This window comes from Vombatus ursinus, unplaced genomic scaffold (genome assembly GCF_900497805.2).
Source record: "Vombatus ursinus unplaced genomic scaffold, bare-nosed wombat genome assembly UNPS02014791.1, whole genome shotgun sequence".
Lineage (NCBI taxonomy): Eukaryota > Metazoa > Chordata > Mammalia > Diprotodontia > Vombatidae > Vombatus > Vombatus ursinus.
The window spans coordinates 545,357-565,524 of record NW_020954569.1 but is presented as its reverse complement, the minus strand read 5'-3'; the positions used below and the strand labels follow the sequence as shown (position 1 = coordinate 565,524).

Here is a 20,168-nt window from a genome sequence, read left to right as displayed (position 1 = left end):
ATACAGTACTTTAAGGTTTGAAAAATACCTTATATGTATTATCTCATTTGAGTCTAACAATAACCCTATGAGGTAGGTCCTATCATTACCCCCATTTAACAGATGAGGAAACTGAGACCAAGAGAAGGTTAAATGGCTTTCCCAGGCCAGTAAATGTCTGAGGCCAGAATCAAACTCACATCTTTTTGATTACCGGCCATACTCTGCTATCCACTCAGCCATGTTGCTTCTAGGCATGGTATTTGTTTGCTTTGTCTCTACTGTGTTGATGGTTTTGATCATATTCTTTAATAATAGACTGTAAGCTTCTGAGGGCAAAGGATGTTTTATGTTTGTCTTTGCCTCCTCAGCACCAAGCCCAGTGCTTTGCATGTAGCCTGAGCTAAATAGAAGCTGGATGAATGGTGTCCACTGTCAGAAGGGAGTGTTCAGGAAGACTGTTTAGTTTGTACATCAAATGTTAATGGTTGAAATGACCTTCCTAAAACACAAAGAAGAATTTTTATGGGAAAGGCACAGGTCACCATACTGAGGAGGCCTGATCTCATGGGTGACTCATGCACGGTCATTCCTATCTAACAGGAAGAAATATCTTCAATGGGAAGACTGGTTGTTAGAGGCAAAGCTCTCTCTCTGATACATCATCTTTAGTGAGGTATTCACTGACTTATTTTTCTAACAAGCAGCTAGCTTTGAGCCTATAATTGAAACACAGTATTAATTGAATTATGTCATGAATTGCCTTAAAAGCCACTAGAATCCTTTATTCATATAGTGTCATTCAGTTAAATGCATTGCAAAATGTTTTTGAGAATGAATAATGCCTGGGCTACATAAGAGGGAATAAAGTTAATTTTTCTTCTTTGCAGGTTTAGGTCATTGTATCCAAATGCTCTCATAGAACAATTTTGCCCCAGTTACGCAAGAAGTTTTGCATTCAAATGCCCTCATCAATTATTCCAAAAATTCAGAGCATTCCTTTTCATGGAAAGAAAAAAAAAATTTTTTTTTTTTTAAAATGAGAGCTTACTATTGATGATGCAATTACATCTACTTTAGGGGAACAGCATAAAAAAGACATGTGGGAGTTATTTATTAGTCAGTTGCATTGCTAAGCATTGATTTTTAAAACCAACTTGGTTATGTGCCACTTCATATTAGGGAAGCTGTTATTTCAAGGCTTGGAAGGGCTTGTATAATGCAAAAGAAAATAGTTAAAAATGAAAATAATGGTTTCATTAGTGAATGTGTGTGTGGGTGTGGGTGTGGGTGTGGTTTAAAAACCTTCAAGTTTGTCAGTGTAACAAGCTTGCTTTGCTGTCTGATTAAGGATTTTTATCCTCTATGCCCACAAAGAAGGCCTCTAGCATAACAAAGGGCACCCCTTGTGGTAATCTGTTAGTATGATATGGACAAGGGTATCACAGAATGGGCAGGTATGGATGGATTGTGACATGGATCATTAGTGCCAACTTCTGGATTGATGAGATGATGGGATCTATTTGGCTACATGAGAGAATCCTATAATAAGGACCCTCAATCTTTTAAAAAAGTTTTTTTGGAGCTACTTCTCACTTTCTTGAAGACTGGAGATGGATGATTGGTTGATAATAGCGCCATTTTAGGGTGAGGTAGAAGGGGGAATTGCTGACAGTTAAGTCAGCTGAGGTCAGCTGTGCTTACCTTCCCTCTGTGAATCCTTGGTGTGGGATGGGGTGGGGTGGGATTGGCTGGCAACTACTTGAAAATCTACCAGGTAAAATTTTAAGATTTGCTGCTTTATCTAGAACTACTGGTTTGAGATTCCTGCCTCATATTTTATGTTTGGTGTGCTTTCTTTTAAAAGGCAATATTGATGCATTTTGTTTTTACACAGTCATCACTTCCATATGACAAGCATCCAAAGAAATCTCCCCAAAAGAGTTAAACAAAACTGTATAATAGTAATTTTCAGTGATAGTATATGGCATTTCCCACTTCTGTAGTTCACTATTTGTTAACAGAAATGAATGCCATGTGCTTTAACTTTAATAATAATTTGCTGTTTGGCATACTCTCAACCTCTTTTTTTTTTATCAATTTGCTAATGTCAACTAAGCTAAATGAAATTATGAGTCATACAGAGCACAGCCTTTTGTGAACCTTCCTGGTCTTTAAAGCAAACACCTACTTTAAAAAAAAAAATGATGAGATGGGGCAGGTTTTTTTTTTCTATCAGATTAAACTATTTTAATTTAGAGAAAAAGTTTACTGATCTGCTTTGAACCTAGCTTGGAAATTCACAAAAACCAATGTTGGACACATAGTAGGAACTTAATAAATCTTTGTTGAGATGAATCATACTTGAATTTTCTCTTTCATAAAGGGAAAAACAATACAGATTAAAGATAGAACTTAATTTGAAGAGTTGAACAACTCAAGATGTATCCATTGATCTTTTTCAATGAATATCTTCTTTCTTTTAGAATTTTACTTATCTAATGGATGGTATAATCCCATTGAGTGGGGACCACGTGATTTGCTAGCAAATAGTTCACCTGCCTAGAGGGCAAAAGAAATCGGGCCTTAAAGAAATCCGAGGCTCTCTGCCTCTCTTTTAGATTCCCTATGCTTCCAATGAGAGTTCTGAATGGGAGCCAGCCCTGAGTATATTTGGCTGCATTTCTGTTTCCTTAATCTAATGATGTGGAGAGTAGGAGGAAGAAGACGACAGCATGTCTAGGAGAGGATGCTTACGTTGGAAAGCTTGAATATTGTCAATGGAAACATCTCTTTCCTCTGAACAGCTTTTTCAGGCTGAGAAATTTTGGGGAAACCTATCTACAAGACTGTCTCATATTCAAGATCTCTACGCTTTGTGTGAGCTTTGTGTTATGCCTATCAGCATGTGCTAGGTTCTGTGAAAACGCACAGTTACTAGTAAGAGCTCAGTTCTAGGGGGTTCACTTGTGACATTCTTTCTCAGTTGTCAACTTTTGACATTTTTGTTCAAATTGCAAATTTAGGTCATACTCATACATGTGACTTTAGCCTTGGGATTTGGACTGTCATTAAAGATGGGTTAAAAGAAAGCTCTCAAGGGGGCAGCTAGGTGGCGCAGTGGATAGAGCACTGGCTCTGGATTCAGGAGGACCTGAGTTCAAATGCGGCCTCAGACACATAACACTTACTAGCTGTGTGACCCTGGGCAAGTCACTTAAACCCCATTGCCCAATCAAAAAAACAAACAAGAGAAAGCTCTCAACCATCTTTCCCGTGATGTAGTTGATAGAAATGAGTATCAAAACCTACATATATGACAGCATAGTGCCTGAAGTTGCATTTATAACTTATCACTATTGGACTCTGTTAATTTGATTGACCATACCTAATCTTGAGCAGCTAGGTGGTACAGCAGATAGAGTGCTGGGCCTGGAGTCAGGAAGACTCATCTTCATGAGTTCAAATCAAGCCTCAGACGCTTACTAGTTGTGTGACCCTGGGCAAGTCACTAACCCTGTTTGCCTCAGTTTCCTCATCTGTAAAATGAGCTAGAGAAGAAAATGGCAAACCACTCCAGTATCTTTGCCAAGAAAACCCCAAATGGGGTCACGAAGAGTTGGACATGACTGATAAATGACTTAACAACAGCAAATCCCATTTGTTATTTGTACATGATGGCAATCGTATACTTCTTGGATTGGGGTTATTTGTATCTGTGTGATTTCTTCATCTAGTTTGTAAACTGTGGGGAGTCAAGGATTGTATCTTATGCTTCCTTGCATTTTCCAGTGCCAAACAGTAGTAAGTATCCAATAAACATTCTTGGTTTCTTATGCTGATTCATGGAATTCCTCCCACCCTTTCAGTGTGGGCCTTGCTCTGTCTATTCTTCATCTACTTCTCTCTGCATTTTCTTACTTGATTATCTTATCACCTCTTATACCTTCTTTTATCCTCTCTCTTTGTAGATGACTTTTAAATTTATATATCCAGCCCTAGTGCTTATAAATATACAATATACAAATAGCATATACAATATAATTACATTTATATAACATACACATGTACATGTTTATTGATTGACTAAAGTCACTCTTGAATTCTAGTCTTAGCATCACCAACTGCCATGCCCCACAGATAGGGTTTTAATAAGTGTTTGTTGAATCAAATCAAATATTCGTTTGCTGAGAACCTTCACAAGGGATGATCTACTTCTCATTCTTCCATCTTTGCTACCTTTGACACTCTGTTGACCCGTCTGGTCCTTGAAGCTCTTCCCTTGGCTTGAGTGATACTGAATTCTCGAGGTTTTCTTCTCTCATTTGAGTTCCTCCTTCACTGTCCCCTCCAATGTCTCCTCTTCCTCTTCCCACCCTCAAAATGTCTTTGCTCCCCAGGTTTCAGATCTCTGCCCTATTCTCTTCTCTCTCTCCAGTCTCTCATTTGGTAATTTTATTTGCTCCTGTGGCTTCCTCTGCTGCCCCTCTGCAGACAGATGGCTCCCACGCCTGTATTTCGGTTCTGTACTTTCACCTGCCCCTCCTTCTGCCTTCCCTGTTTGTGCTGGTCACCTGGGCTCCCTAATGTCATTGGCTCCACCCTCCCCCTTGCCCCTCCTCTAGCCTATCAGTGGCCAAGTCCTGCCCATTACAACTCCCAGACTCACATTTTTGTAGCACTCAGAGGTTTGCAAAGCACTGTCCTCACAACCGCTCTGTGCCGAGGTGGTTCCAGTGTTATTATCCCCATCTTGTAGACAAAGAAACTGAAGCTCTGAGAGAGAGTACGGAAGCTGCCCGGGATCACAAAGCTAGTGAATGTCTGATCAGAACCTGTGCTCCACCATGGGCGTTTTCATTCTCCCTCCTGCCATGTACGTAGGTTTAGGCTCCTGTCACCTCATCTGGATCACTGTAATAACCTCCTAACCTGTCTCCCCCAGGACATCCCATCCTACACATTTTAGTCAGATTATTCTTTTTAACTTAATTCTAATCTTTTTCATCCAATTCTGTTAAATCCTTCTTGAAATCATAAGCCTTCAGTGGCTCCCCATTGCCTGTAGAATAAAGTCCTAAAAGAGATAAAACCTGCCCAGGATTGTCATGATTTGGCCCAATCCTTCCTCTTCAGCATCATTTCTCCTCCTCTTTGTGCCATCTAAACTTCAACTATACTATTATTGCTGTCTCTGAATGCACTTCTAATTTTCCTATTTCTGTGCTTTTGCTAATGCTGTTGTTTCAGGCTAGAATGTCCTTTCGTGGGCAGTTGGGTGGTGCAGAGCACCAGGCTTACAATCAGGAAGATCTAAGTTCACATCTGGCCTCAGACACTCAGTAACTTTGTGACCACAGGCCAGTTACTTAACTTCTCTGGACCTCAATTTCCTCATCTGTAAAATGGAGATAATATTACACTGCCTTCCTCACAGGTTTGTTGTGAGAGAAGCACTTTGGAAATTGTAAATTTCTTTATAAATATGTTATTACTATATTATTCTCTCATTTATTGAAGGAATACACAAATATACTGTCATGATTGGCATGACTGTTCTCTTAATGAATGGTAATTGTGAGTGAATTGGTCAAAATTTAGGTTCAGGAACAGTCTAGGACAGAAGTTCTTAACTTGGGGTCTGTAGATCCTGGAGGCATTTTCATGTATAGATTTCGAGGGTCTGTAATTTGTTTTTAAAAATATTTTGATAACTATATTTATTTTGGTTTTTAAATTTTATTTTTAATTTATGGAATAAAATAAGCATTTCCATAACATAGTATAATTTTAAAAAGATGATTGTACATGAAACTGCAAATCTATTATACACAGCTTGCTATTCCTTTTAAATATTTAATAAAGTTATCATGTAAATTTTTTTCTTTTTTTCCCATCCTCACCCCCCAGGAGATGGCTTTCATTAGACACAGATACGTGTGCGTATATGTAAATAGAGTTACAAATATGTCAATACAATTTATAAATATATAAAATCATTTTATACATCTATTTATCAGTTCTTTCTCTGGATGTAGAATACAATTGTTTTCCTTTGTAGTTCTGTTTATTTTATTTTATACATTTTAAAACATTATTATGAGAAAGGGAACTTCTGTGGTACCTAAGCTTTGACTGGCTGACCTGGGCCACTTTGCCCCTCCTTAGTCAATCTCCACCCCCTCCTGGGTGCTCACCATACTGAAGCCAAATTTAGTGTGGACAGCTGATTGGCCTAGCTCATTGCAGCTCAGAACTCCAGAGCTCAAGCAATCTGCCAGCTTCAGTCTCCTTAACTGAGCTCGTGGATGTGTGCCACCACACTTGGTAACAATTACTCATTGAAGGCAGAATCATTATAGTGTTGAAGTGGTACAATTCAGAAATATTTTAAACACCAAAATTTTAAAGAAAGACTCTCCTTTGAAAATAATCATTTAGTTGTCTGTCTCCTTCCCTTAGTCTCTCTATCCTCCAACTGTGGAGGTCTTAGATTATCTTCTATGCTATAGATTAGATTCTTATTGGATTAAATTGATTCAGAAGGATTTTCCTACTGTGAGATGCCTTGTGATTGTATGAATGTAACATTTTCCTTTACTTTTCTATCCTAGGCTCACAATGGATGCTCTACGATTGGCAAATTCAGCTTTTGCGGTTGACCTTTTCAAACAGTTGTGTGACAAGGAAGCGGCAAGCAATGTCCTTTTCTCTCCAATATGTCTTTCTACCTCCCTGTCCCTGGCTCAAGTAGGCAGCAAAGGTGATACAGCAAGCGAAATCGGAAAGGTACGCTTTGGATTCTTTGTTTCCATTTTTAAGAGCTAGTAGCATTTGCTTTTACTTGGATAATATCTAGGGGGAAAGTGGGAGGAATTTTAGCATAGTATTACTGCAAGAATTAAGGCACGGTCAATTTTCTTCACACCTACATTCCCATGTTGAACTGGAAGTTTCTGCAGTTGAACAGCATGGTTTTGTGGAATTTGCTCTGCTATTTTAAAATAGGTCCCGGTGGTCTCTATCTGATTCAGACCACAGGAGCCCCCAAAAAAGTGTTTTATATCAGGCATTGTGATTTAGTAGAAAGGTCCCCAAACTCTCTAATACTGGGTTCTAGTCCAAACTTTGCCAATAATTACATTGAGTTACTTAACCTCTCTTCATCGCAGTATCCTAATCTGTAAAATGGAGAAGATAGTTCCTGTTCCCTACAATTACATAGGGCATCTGGTGAGGGTCAAATAACATAATGCATTTGAAAACATTTTGAGAAGCACTATGCCCATATGGATCTGTGATCTCATCAATTTGGATGTTCCCTCCAGTAACCCATATTACCACCCCCAATCCATGTAGGCCAACTCTTAGACATATTTTTTCATACCTTGGCCACAGGGGATGCACCCAGCATGCTAGAGACCTTCCTCACCAAGTACTGTGCAAATGTAAAATATTATTCAGTCATTGCAGCTTTGGTCAACACTCAATAAAATACGAGACTTAAAGCTTTTTGGTGCTAGGGTGAATGAGTTTGTTCCCTTGGTGGTAAGGTGCAGGAAAGTTTGCAAATCTTTATTTTGCCCAAGTCTTTCTCCACCCAATGCTTATTTCCATAGAGTGTATTTCCAAGTATTCACACCCCCATTTACTTTTAGTTATCAGATGAAATTCCCTATAATCTAGCATTACTATACTAATGATTATTTTGTAGTTCAGTAGCACTTTTTTCCCCTCCAAGGAAATCTTAAGAACTTTTAGCCCAGTGTCTCTGGATGAGCCCTTAACCGTTCCTGGGGTTGTCTGGGTCATGGTTTACATGAGTTCTAGAGATATAAGTCCAAGAGAGTAGCCCTTGTCTCATTTGTCTCTTCCCTATCAACCCTCCACCTCCACCCCTTATTCCAATCCATTTTTCTGGAAAGTACAGATGCATACAGATGCATAGGAGAGTTGTTTATTGTTTGTCCTTTGTTCTCAAAGAGAACCAATGCCATCATGAGGGTGATGTCTTGACTTGTGTGTGAATTGGAATTTAAGTGAGGCAGAGTTTCAGTTGTCAGCCTCACTTTCTCCTCCAGAGCCATTGCAGTCTAGTGGCAAGACAAAAATCAAGATGACTGATGATGGCCTGGGATGTAGTAGGTGATCTTAGCCTTTCTGAATTAAGAGCTTTCCCTGAGTGTTATCCCTGGCAAAGAATCTTTATTTCCTTAAAGTTCAAAATTGATAATGAGTTGATAATAATGCTTCAATGCTTAAAGTACTAAAATTATTATTATTATCAGTAATGATAATAAATCTTTACATAGAGCTTTAATAACATAAGAGAATATGGCAACCTTAAGAGACAAAGTACAAAAAGGAGATGTGGCCTTGCACACCCTTTCCACCCAGCTGCCTCCCCAGTGATCTTCTCAGCAATCAGCTTGGCTGTTTCGTTTTCTGATCTCCCAGCCAGAGGCCCTGCCGTGTGTCAGTGAGAGTTGGGAACATTGTGACAACATGACTTCTCATTGTCAGATGGCGTAGGTCTCTAGAGCATGATGTGGCATTTCTCATTTGCATGAGAAAACAATCTCCACTTTATTTGTTGTGAGGTTACAAGCACTTTGTATTTAGATTAGTTTGTACCAGAGAGAGAATATTTGGTGATTCAAATCAGGAGTAAAAATGTACGATTTAATACTTATCAGATTCTGGAGGCATTGCCAGGTTGTAGCAACTCATGAAGAAACTGAAACAATTTTCTGGGATACCCTCTCTGAGGCTTAGGGGAACCCTCTGTGGTACCCAAAGAGTTAAAGTAAGGACTGAAAGGGTGAGTGAAATGCTTCGATCATGTCAACTTACCAGCCAATCAATCAATATTTATTGGGGCAGCTAGGTGGCACAGTGGATACAGCACTGGTCCTGAAGTCAGGAGGACCTGAGTTCAAATCTGGCCTCATACCAAACACTTGACACTTACCAGCTGTGTGACCCTGAGCAAGTCACTTAACCCCAGTTGCCTTAAAAAAAAAAATCAGTATTTATTGAGTGGTTATATGTGGCATCAAGGCTTTGTGGTGTAATGATGCTAGGAGTCAGAGAACCAGATTCATAGGATTTTAGGAATTAGGAGCTCAAAGGGACTTTATGGATCCTTTCATCCAATTCTCTCATCCTACAGATGAGAAAAACAAAGCCCAGAATGGTAAAATAATATACTCAAATGGCAGAGCTAAGATTCAAACTCAGGTCCAAATCCAGAATTCTTTTTTATTCTACCATAATATTACAATTCTGTCACTAAATTTGATTTTGAGTAAGCCATGTCGGGCAGCTAGATGGCACAGTGGATAGAGCACTGGGCCTGGAGTCAGGAAGACCTGAATTCACATTTGGCCTCAGATACTATCTGTGTGACCCTGGACAAGTCACTTAACCTTATTTGCCTCAGTTTCCTCATTTATAAAACAAGCTGGAAAAGAAATGGCAAACCAGTCCAGTATCTTTGCCAAGAAAACCCCAAATGGGTCAGGAAAAGTCAGATATGACTAAAACAACTGAACAATACAAGCCATTAGATTCTTAGAGCCTCAGCCTACTCCAATGAGAAGGTTGGACTTGCTCTCTTACATCCCTTCTAGCTTAAACCTTCTATGATTCTGTTATATTTGTGTGATGGATGAGATACAGAAAGGTTATTATAAGACTTGTTCTTATATTCTGTTTGAGAAAACAAAAATACATAAAACAATCAAATAATTCTTAGTTGCTAATCTGGAGCATTAAAATTAAGTGCAGTAAGAGTTCAGGGGAGAGAAGTCACCAGGGCTGGAAAGATTGGAGAAGGCTTTATGGAAAAAATGGGACTTGAGTCAGGTCCTGAAGGATGGACAAAATTTGTGCAATATAGTACGGTGAAAGAAACTCTGGGTATGAAGTCAGAGAAACCTCAGGTCAAATCTCAGCTCTGTTATTTACTGCTTGTGTGACCTTGGGCAAGAGACTTAATGTTTCTGAGACTCAGTTTTCCCATATGTAAAAAATCTGTTTGTATTAGACAGCCTCTGATATTCTTTCCAGCTCTAAATGTATGATTCCATGAACGGTGTTGGTGAGAAGTGAGAAATGAATGTGGGCCAAGTAGGGAAAGAAGACGAAGGTGGAATTGAATAGGGTGTAACCAAAAGGGAGTGAAGAGAGGCTGCAGGAAGTAGACATTGCCTACAGAAGACCAGTAGCAGACAAAGCTGACAAGGCTGAGTGGATTATGGAGGACCTTGGTGGGTTGACCTTGAGGTGGTAGGACGCATGATTTATGAAGTTCATTTTTTCCCATAGGTCAATTTTGGAGCAGGTCAGAGCAGCATTCTTGGGCTTACCATGCATTTCTCCTCCTCGAGGATTATTACTCTCTCTGCCAATTGCTTTTCTGTTGTTTTCATTATGGGTTGATAATAACACCCAGTTGGGGCTCTGTTTTTGGAATAAAATGCAAGACAACCTGCTACCTATTACCACAAATAAGGAAGTAGAGGCTCCTACCAAAAGATACCTTAAGCTTGCTTTCTGAAAAATCCCACTACCTCGTACATGTGCATTTATAGAGCACCTACTGTGTTCCAGGAACTGTGCTAAATGCTTTACAACCAAACTAGAACCTAGGGAAACTTCATCCATATCCTAAAAATAGACTCTCACCTTCAACAACAACAAAAATCTATTGTATGGATCATTGTATGCAATCTAATGAAGCACATGTAAACCTTACTTTAGATCACAATGTGGCAAACTATGAAAGCAAGGTGGTACAGTGGATAGAGATCAAGACCTGGAGTCAGAAAGACCTGAGTTCAAATCCAGCCTCACACATTCACTAGCTATGTGACTTTGGGCAAGTCATTGACCTCTGTTTGCTTCAGTTTTCTCATCTGTAAAATGGGGATGATAATAGCCCTTACCTCCCAAGGTTGTTGTGAGGATCAAATGATGATGATGATGATGATGATAAAGCACTTATCACAGTGCCTGGCAGGGTGCAATTTCCATGCCAAGCTTCCCAAAGTTCATTTCCCTCAAGAACAAACTGGAAGAGAAGGGAGGTCCCTAAGAGATTAAAAAAAAATGATAGCGTTATAGATTTAGACCTGGATGGGGCCTTAAAGATCATTTTGTCCAACCCCCTCCTTTTACAGATAAGAAAACTCTAGGCTCAAAGAGTTTTAAGTGCCTCATCCAGAGTAGTAAGTTGCAGAACCAGGATTTGAACCCAAGTTTTCTGGTCACAAACCCATTGTGCTTTCCTCTACTCCACATTTCCTACTTCAAATATGTCTGTGATAGATCAGTTAGAACAAGTTCTTTTGGTCATGTACAGTTTATTTAAGGAACGTTAGCAATGGAGTAGAAGAGAACTATACTCACATAACTTTTCTTGGAATGAGGTGGTATAGTGGATAGAGCACTGGGCCTGGAGTCAGGAAACCTGAGTTCAAATCCCACCTCAGATATTTACTAGCTGTATGACACTGGACAAGTCTCCTTCCCTGTTTGCCTCAGTTTCCTCACCTGTAAAATGAGTTGGAGAAGGAAATGGCAAACCATTCCAGTATCTTTGCTAAGAAAATTCCAAATGGAGTCATGAAGAATCAGACAGGGCTGAAAAATGACTGAAACAAATTCTTACTATATTACTATTTTGCTGGTTTCACCTTAGCAATAAGTCTGTTTTCCCTCAGGGGAAATGAGCATTTCTGAAAGGACTGGGGGTGGCAGTACATTCGTCCTCTTGCTCTGCCTTCTACCCTGGACTCTGCCCCCTTCACATGTGAGGCTTTGTTTAAACCATACAGCCTGTCTGGGGCTAGTGCTTCCCAGGGGTTTTATAGTGTGCCATAATAGACTCAGACTGAAGAAGTAGGACAAAGCCCGGGTCTGATTATTACTAGCTGTATGACTCAAGGCAAGTCACAACCTTTCTTAACATCAGTTTCTTCATCCATAATATGGCCATAATAATACCTGTCATGCCCAATTCACAGAGTTTTTTAAGCCTAAGTGAGATGATGTGTGTAAAGTACTTTCAAAACCTTAAGGTGCTATAAAATATCATTTATTATTATTAAATATTACCATTTTCATGAAATATTGTTTCTCCAAATCATGATCCTAGTTTCATCTTTGAGGGAGCTTGAAACTTAATCATATTTGAAAATCGTCCAGTGTTAACATTAGGAGCATCATTCCTAACACAACTAACGAAGACAATGTCATTGTTGTTCATTTTTCAGTCACATCTGACTTTCCGTGGCCTCACTCGGGGTTTTCTTGGCAAAGATACTGAAGTGGTTTGCCGTTTCCTTTTCTAGCTCATTTTACAGATGAGGAAACTGAGGTAAACAGGGTTAAGTGACTTGCTTAAGGTCACACAGCTAGTGAGTGTCTGAGGCTCGATTTTAACTCAGGAAGATGAGTCTTTCTGACTCCAAGCCTGGCACTCTACCCACTGCAACACCCAGCTGCCCAGAACCAAGAGAATGCAGTGTAGTTATTTATGCACGTACCATATTCCCCTATTAAACTGCAAGCTTTGTAAAGTCAGGAACAGTGAGTCATGTGATTTGTGTCTTGGCCCCGTTCCCCCAAGCACATTCCCCACCCAGTGCCTAGCACAGGACATTCATTGAACTTGGCCAGCACTTAATAAATGAAGGTTGAACTGAGCTGTCCAACAGTGACAGAAAAGATCAATAGTTTCCATTAAGCAGCTTCTTCTTTTTGTTCACAGGTCCTTCACTTTGAAAATGTCAAAGATGTACCTTTTGCGTTTCAAACAGTGACCTCCGATGTAAACAAACTCAGTTCTTTCTACTCCCTGAAGCTAATCAAACGACTCTATGTAGATAAATCTCTGAACCCAAGTACGGTAAGTTTCTTTAAAAAACAAAACAAAACTTGGCTTACGTTTCCTTTCACACTTTTAGAGCTGTATACAGGGTTGTAGCCTCACGGGGGCATGTAGGGACACCTGAGCTTCAGCTGACCCTCTCCTTAATTATTTATGGGGTGACTAAGGAGCCACTCAGTAAAGCCTGAGCATCTGGCAGTAATTGCTGCCGCCCCCAAATTTCTAAAGCAGCAAACGTACCCTGGGACCTTCACATTATGTTGAATCATGGAGCGGTTCAGTATAAGGAATCCTGGATTTGGAATCAGAGAACTCAAATCTCAGTTCTGCCTCTTGCTATGTGACCTTAGGCAAGTTACTTATATTCTGTAAAATGAGGAATTAATCTAGATGACTTCAAAGGTCTTTCTTTTGCTTCCAAATCTATGATCCTAAGATGAAGAAGATACACATATCCTCTTCCGGCATTTAAAAAATTTTCTGTCCATGGTTCTCTGAGCTGTCACTAAGCATTTTGTTCAGTTATTTTCAGTTATGTCCAACTCTTTATGACCCTATTTGAGGCTTTCTTGGCAATGATGCCAGAATGGTTTGCTATTTCCTTCTCCAGCCCATTTTACAGATGAGGAAATTGAGGCAAACTGGGTTAAGTGACTTATGTAGGGTTACACAGCTAGTAAGTATCTGAACTCAAAAAGATGAGTCTTCCTAACTACAGGCCTAGTACTCTATCCACTGTGTCAACTCTCAGTAAATAATAGGCCAACCATTGATGACATAACAGCCCACTCCTGACCGGCCTAATGCTCTCTGATCATTTATCTAGCCAATGATACTAATATAACAGGAGAGAAAATCACCTTACCCTCTATTTTTACGAGCCACATTTATACAAAATTTTTGCATATAGTTCTTCCCCTAGATTTATTCCAGCAGATAGTGTTATGAGGAAGCTTTTATTGGAATGATCCCAATTTTCTATTCATTATCATTAGTGTATTATTTTTTTTAAAAAGCCAATCCTAAGAGGGTAGGTTCAATTAACACAAGAAACCGACAAGACAAGACAAGAAGATCATTTGTTTCTCTTTCACATCTTATCTCCAACATACTTCCATTCTACTCTCACTCTTAGACTACATTTACATGGGAGAAAACAGCTGGAAAACCTGACACATTCTGGTTAATTTAATCAGTGTTGATAGCCAAGCCCACTTCTTCCTCAGCGGTGTTTTGCTTCAGATATCTGGATATTCCCCTCATCTCTCTTCTTCATTTTGACTACATGCAGTGAGCTTTTATTTTGTTTTGTTTTAACCTTCCTTAGTACCAGTGAAGATCAGCCATCTCAGAGTATAGATTTCAGTAGTCAGGAGATAGTGATATCACTAACTAGTCTAATCTTTAATGAACATCAGTAGTGTCATTTTAGGTTGGATGAAAATCAATTCTGAGTCCAATGGGCAGAAAAATGTCCTGAATTTCAGCAAATGCCTTGTAGAATGTTCTCTCCACCTAAAGCACTGTGGGACTCAAGAATCCTAAATTTAATTACCAGACCACTACGTTAAATACCTTACCATAATTTTACTGCTTTGGGCAGCAGATAAGAAAGATACCCATTCTTGAGGCTCAGGTAATTTCAAATGTTGGACAGCTAGGTGGTGAAGTGGATAGAGCACCAGGCCTGAGTTCAGATCTGGCCTCAGATCTTACTAGCTCTGTGACCCTGGGCAAGTCACTTAACCCCATTTGTCTCAGTTTCTTCATCTGTATAATGAGCTGGTTGTTGTTTGTCCTCTATTCTTGAAGAAGACTGACATTAGGGAGGTGATGCCATGACATGCAAGTGAATAGGATTTAAGTGAGGGAGGCTTGTGCAAAGCCACCTCACTTTCTCATCCTCTGGAGGAAGGAAGAAAGAGAAAGAAAGAAAGAGAGAAAGAAAGAAAGAAAGAAAAAAAGAAAGAAAGAAAGAAAGAAAGAAAGAAAGAGGGAAAGAAAGAAAGAGGGAAAGAAAGAAAGAGAGAAAGAAAGAAAGAGAGAAAGAAAGAAAGAAAGAAAGAAGGAAAGAAGGAAAGAAAGAAAGAAAGGAAGGAAGGAAAGAAGGAAGGAAGGAGGGAAGGAAGGAAGGAAGGAAGGAAGGAAGGAAGGAAGGAAGGAAGGAAGGAAGGAAGAGCGAGCTGTGTTGCCCAAGTGGCCAATTCCCCAGTGGAGCAGCTCCTGTTTCTACTCACAGAAGCTGTTATTTGTCCTTTGTTCTTGAAGAAGACCATGATATCGGGGAGGTGATGCCTTGACATGCAAGTGAATTGGATTTAATTGAGGGAGGGCTGTGCAAAGTCACTGACTTCACTTTCTCCTCTGGAGTCTTGCCAAGAAAACCCCAAATGGGGTCACAAAGGGTCAGACACAACTGAAATGACTAAACTGACTGCAACTTCCTGACTCTAGGCCCAGGGTTCTAACTCCTGTGAAACCCAGCTGCCCTAATTTGCCAACCTGTGGTCTAAAATAATGTTTCAACAGACTTCATTTATTGTAAAATATTAATGCTTAAACATAATAGATGATACATACTCTCTTTCTCTCTCTCTACAAATATATATATATATATATATGTAGATATATATATGTACATCTTTCCTTATGTTCTAGTTAGTTGTAAAGCATTTGGCACAGTGACTGGAACAGAGTATGTGTTACATAAATGTTTTTTCCTTGCTCTTTCCCCTTGGGGTGGAGGTGGGAGTGGTTGCTACTGGCTTTAGTGGCTACTTCATTTTACTGGCGACTTCATTCTGAGAGTTGCAATTAAGCTGGCTCTTATGAACTATTTAGGTGGCACCCACTACCGTAGTTACTATTAAGCTGTTATATGGTATAATACTGCATGAGATTTTTGATAGTACTAGGAGGGAAAGTGATCTATTTCATAGGTGGACTGAACTGCTACCTTGGAAGCTTATGGATCATTTTGACCAAATTCATGGAACTTGGTTTTTGCTATTTACTTTCCATTGCTAGTTTTGATTGTGTGCTATTTGCATGTTTCATTAGTAATTCTGTTTCCTGTGTAGAAAAATCCATTGACTTCTACATATAAATAATCAGTTCTCTTCCTCTTCGTTCTTGACCTTTTCCTTTTCCTCCTCTTCCTCTTTTTCTCTTCCTTCTTCCACTCCTCCTTCTTCTCCTTCTCTCCTTCCTAGTCTTCTTTCTTTTTGGCTCCTTTTTTCTCCTCTTCCTTTCTTCTCCTTCTTTGTCTCTTTCCCTTTTTTTCTCTTCCTCATTCTCCTCTCTCTTCCATCTTTTTACCTCCATATCCTCTCTTTCCTTATTCTCTTCTCTTTTTATCTCTCCTTCTCTGCCATCTTCCCCTCTTCTTTCTCCTTTACCATCTTTCCTTCTTCCTTTTCCTTCTATTCTACTTTCTTCCTCTCCTCTCCCTATTCCGTTTTCATTTTTCTTCCTCCTCTTCCTTCTCTTTCTTTTCCTCTTCAAAATACACAGTGCTATAGCATTTGAAAAGATAGTTGTGATTATTCCTCAATACTTCAAAAGATTTGTGTTTTCATGGTTGGGTCAGGGTACTCTCTCCACAAACGTAGATCACAAGCTCTTCACTCTTAGTAGGCAATTCAATGAGTTGCTATGGTCAAACAGTTCAGTGCCTGGTGTCTAATTTCCTGGTGTTAAGCTTCTCCAAACACAGGGTTGGTCATCAGGAAAGAGACACATTGTCTGTTGCTGAGTTGGTAGTTGGCATCTTCTTAGTTTGGTAGGACCTGTAACAACATAAGCTGTTATCATATTTTCCAGGGACTCAGAGCTACCTTCTTGCCACAATAAGGCATTGGACAAAGAAAGATTTTTTACAGAATTGTGTAAAATGTAGTAGAATGATTACAGTTGTGTGTAGTATGTCAAGACTTTATTTTCTCTTTTAAGTACTGTATAATGAGTCCACGTTTTAAAATTCATGTTTTTCAGGAATTTGTCAGTGCCACCAAAAGGCCCTATGCAAATGAAATGGAAACTGTTGACTTTAAGGATAAACTGGAAGAAACTAAAGGCCAGATCAACAAATCTATTAAGGACCTTACAGATGGCAAGTACCTTCTAATCTAATGCTGTAACAGTGACCAGAGTCTGCTTTTTCTTCTATCATCCCAAGACAACACATTTCAGATCAATTATAATTACATACCTGGAAGAAGCTTGGAGTAGTCACTTAGTTTAAGCCTCTTTTTTCAGGCAGAACCAAATGGCCTTACTATGGTGATTTCCCCAGGATCAAAGCATTTCTCCTTTCATTTTCATATTAGTTTTTCTATTTTTATTTTTCCCCTTTGGGTCAGCTCTCATTGTTTAAGCATACATGTGTGTAAGTCTACATAGGATGAAGGGATGTAGAGCAGGGAAAGACCTTGGAGGTCATCTACTCCAACCACCTCACTTTGTTGTTCAGTCACATCAGTCACGTCTGACTCTTCATGATTCCATTTAAGGGTTTCTTGACAAAGATAGTGGAGTGATTTTCCATTTCCTTCTCCAGCTCATTTTACAGATGAGGAAACTGAGGCAGACGGGGTTTGGTGACTTGCCCAGGGTCACATAGCTAGTAAGTGTCTGAGGATGGATTTGAACTTAGGTCTTCCTGACTCCAGGCCTGGTGCTCTATCCACTGCACCACCCAGATTAATTTTACAAATGAACAAACTGAGGCCCAAAGAACATAAGTCATTTGTCCAAGGTCACACAGGTAGTAAGCTTAAGAGGCATGATTCAGGTTCTCTGAGCCAGTGTTCTTTACCTTCATGTATTTAAGATAATTAAATAATATATCTCATGTCAGTTCCTTTACCTTCTGTTCCAAAAATTCAGTGAAAAGGAGAAAAAAAGATTATTTTCTTCCAGGCCGTATCGAGGCAGCATCATGAAGCAAGTGCAATGTGCCTTTAGTTCTCAAGCCTTCTCTTATATATGCCTTACTTCTGCCTCCTTCCCTGTATGGTACTGATGCACTTATAGACTATTGGTGCATCATTAAACCCAATGAAGGCTCCTCTCCAGTGGCCTACCCAGCTCTCCTGACTCTCACAGTGCTTCATAATACCATGCACTTTCTCCATCTTTCTTCCTGTTTCTTTACCTGAGCACATCCCTCTGCTTTTCCCTTAAAATCTTATGAATCTTGTGTTCAACAGAGCCTCAGTGTTCTGTTTTCCCTGGAAAATCTCTAAATGAATATAAAATGATATGATTATGAGCTTCTCTTCCCAGGCAGCATATTTGTATTTTAATGGGAGCCTTTTGGGGACAAATCTTTAACCCAGGGAAGTAATTCTAGTGATAAGCATTTCAGGGATTATAGAATTTGAGGCAAGGAGAGGTTCTTTTAGACAAGGGGAAAGCTCTCAAATCAAATTTCATAGGCAGAGACCTATTTTGCCTTTGTGAGAATCTAACTCTCTTCTTCACAAGTGTGATTTTGTGATTTTGTGATTTACCAATCTGTCTGTCACACAGTATTTTTCCCTTATGTTTTTTTCCCCCTCTTCACTGTGCTTTTTCTTCATTTCTATTTAAACAGGAATTCTTAACCTGAGGTCCATGGACCTCCAGTGGGTCCATGAATAGATTTCAAGGGAAATAAATTTGGAAGGGAAACATTTTTACACTTATTCTTTACTAACTTTTAATTAAAATTTAGTATTTCTTTCAATCATGAATTAAAAAACTCATTATTGTGAGAGAGGTGATAGGCTATACCAGATTGTAAGAGAGGACCATGACACAAAAAAAGGTTTAAAACCCCTACTTTAAATGAAAATTTGGTATAAAGACCTGTAGGTTTATACAGATTAAAGCATCTGTCACAGTGCAAATAATTTTTTCTTTATTAGGCATAATCCCTTAAATGATTTGCTCCTTAGGACAGTTTAACAGATATCTTCTTGAAAGAGTTTCAGTAATTTAAAATTCAGATAGACCAGGGATTATGTCTGAAGACATAACTGTTAGCTTTCACTTTCTCTGAACAGAGCACGCTTTGGAATGGATACACCTACATTTATCCAAAAACAACCAACAACAAAAAAATAGGGCTTCCCTAAGTCAGGCTGGCAGGTCAACGGTAACATTTACTTCTTGAAAATTCTTAACTGAATTCTGTACTTAGAACATTATTACCATTCTCTTTTCAGTTAGTGGGTAATTTGTCATGGAATGGGGAAGTAGGGGTCCCATTGGAACTCTCAAGATTTGAACCATATAATCATGCAACGCCAGAGTGGGAAGGGCTTTTAGAAGCCATCTAATGCAACAAGAATCCCCTCTAGACCATAACTGACAAGCTCTCATCTTGACTTTGCTTCATGACCTCCAGTGAGGGATAGCTGGAGCTACTAAGAAGTTTTCCTTCATTGTTGTTCAGTCGTTTCAGTCGTATCTGACTCTTCATGACCCCATTTAGGGTTTTCTTGGCAAAGATAATGGAGTAGTTTTCCATTTCTTTCTCCAGCTCATTTTACAGATCTAATTCTCATCTCTCTACCCTGTCCACAAAGATAACATGAGAGATTTGGTCAAATATTTTTCCAAGGGGCAGCTAGGTGGCGCAGTGGATAGAGCAACAGGCCTGGAGTCAGGAAGACCTGAGTTCAAATTTGACTTCAGACCAGACACTTGACACTTAACTGTGTGACTCCAGGCAAGTCACTTAACCTCAATTGCCTCACCAAAAAAACCAAAACAAATATTTTTCCAAAATCTAGATAAATGATATCTATAGAATTTCCATGATCTGTTAAGCTATTAACCTTGTCAAAACCTAATGATTACCACTTTTTTTCTAAATGATCACTAATCACTCTTTCTTATGATACATTCTAGAAATTTGCTAGGTCAAGCTCATTAGCTTGTGTTTGTATACTCTATTCTCCACCCCACTTTTTTATTTTGAAGAAAAAAAATTGGGACAATTTTTGCCTTTAATTATGTGACACCTCTTCCCTCCTTCAAGATCTTTTGAAGACGTTGGCCTCAGCAGTCACAAAAAAAATTTTTTTTATATTGGGATTTAGTTTGTCTGGGTTTGGTAACTTGATTATTAATCTGTGTTTTAACTCAGAATGACAAGTCTCAGAATCATAGAATTTGAGAGTAGGAAGAGATCACAACATTTAATATGAACTATATGTGAAAGATATCTCCACTATAACTTACCTGACAAGTGGTTGTGCCTATTAACCACTTTTGTTCTGTTTCAGTCTAATGATCATTCACTTTG

At 39.1% G+C, this 20,168-nt stretch overlaps 1 protein-coding gene across 2 annotated transcripts in view; it reads left to right on the top strand.

The window, feature by feature from the left end:
* The window catches only part of SERPINB5 (serpin family B member 5), a 36,519-nt gene that overhangs the window by 8,115 nt on the left and 8,236 nt on the right, over positions 1-20,168 (top strand). For both annotated transcript variants that reach the window (XM_027869132.1, XM_027869131.1), the window contains exons 2-4: positions 6,594-6,768; positions 12,755-12,892; positions 16,868-16,985. In XM_027869132.1, the coding sequence (XP_027724933.1) occupies positions 6,601-6,768; positions 12,755-12,892; positions 16,868-16,985 (424 nt within the window). In that variant the 5' untranslated portion in view covers positions 6,594-6,600. The remainder of the gene's footprint in view (positions 1-6,593; positions 6,769-12,754; positions 12,893-16,867; positions 16,986-20,168) is intronic.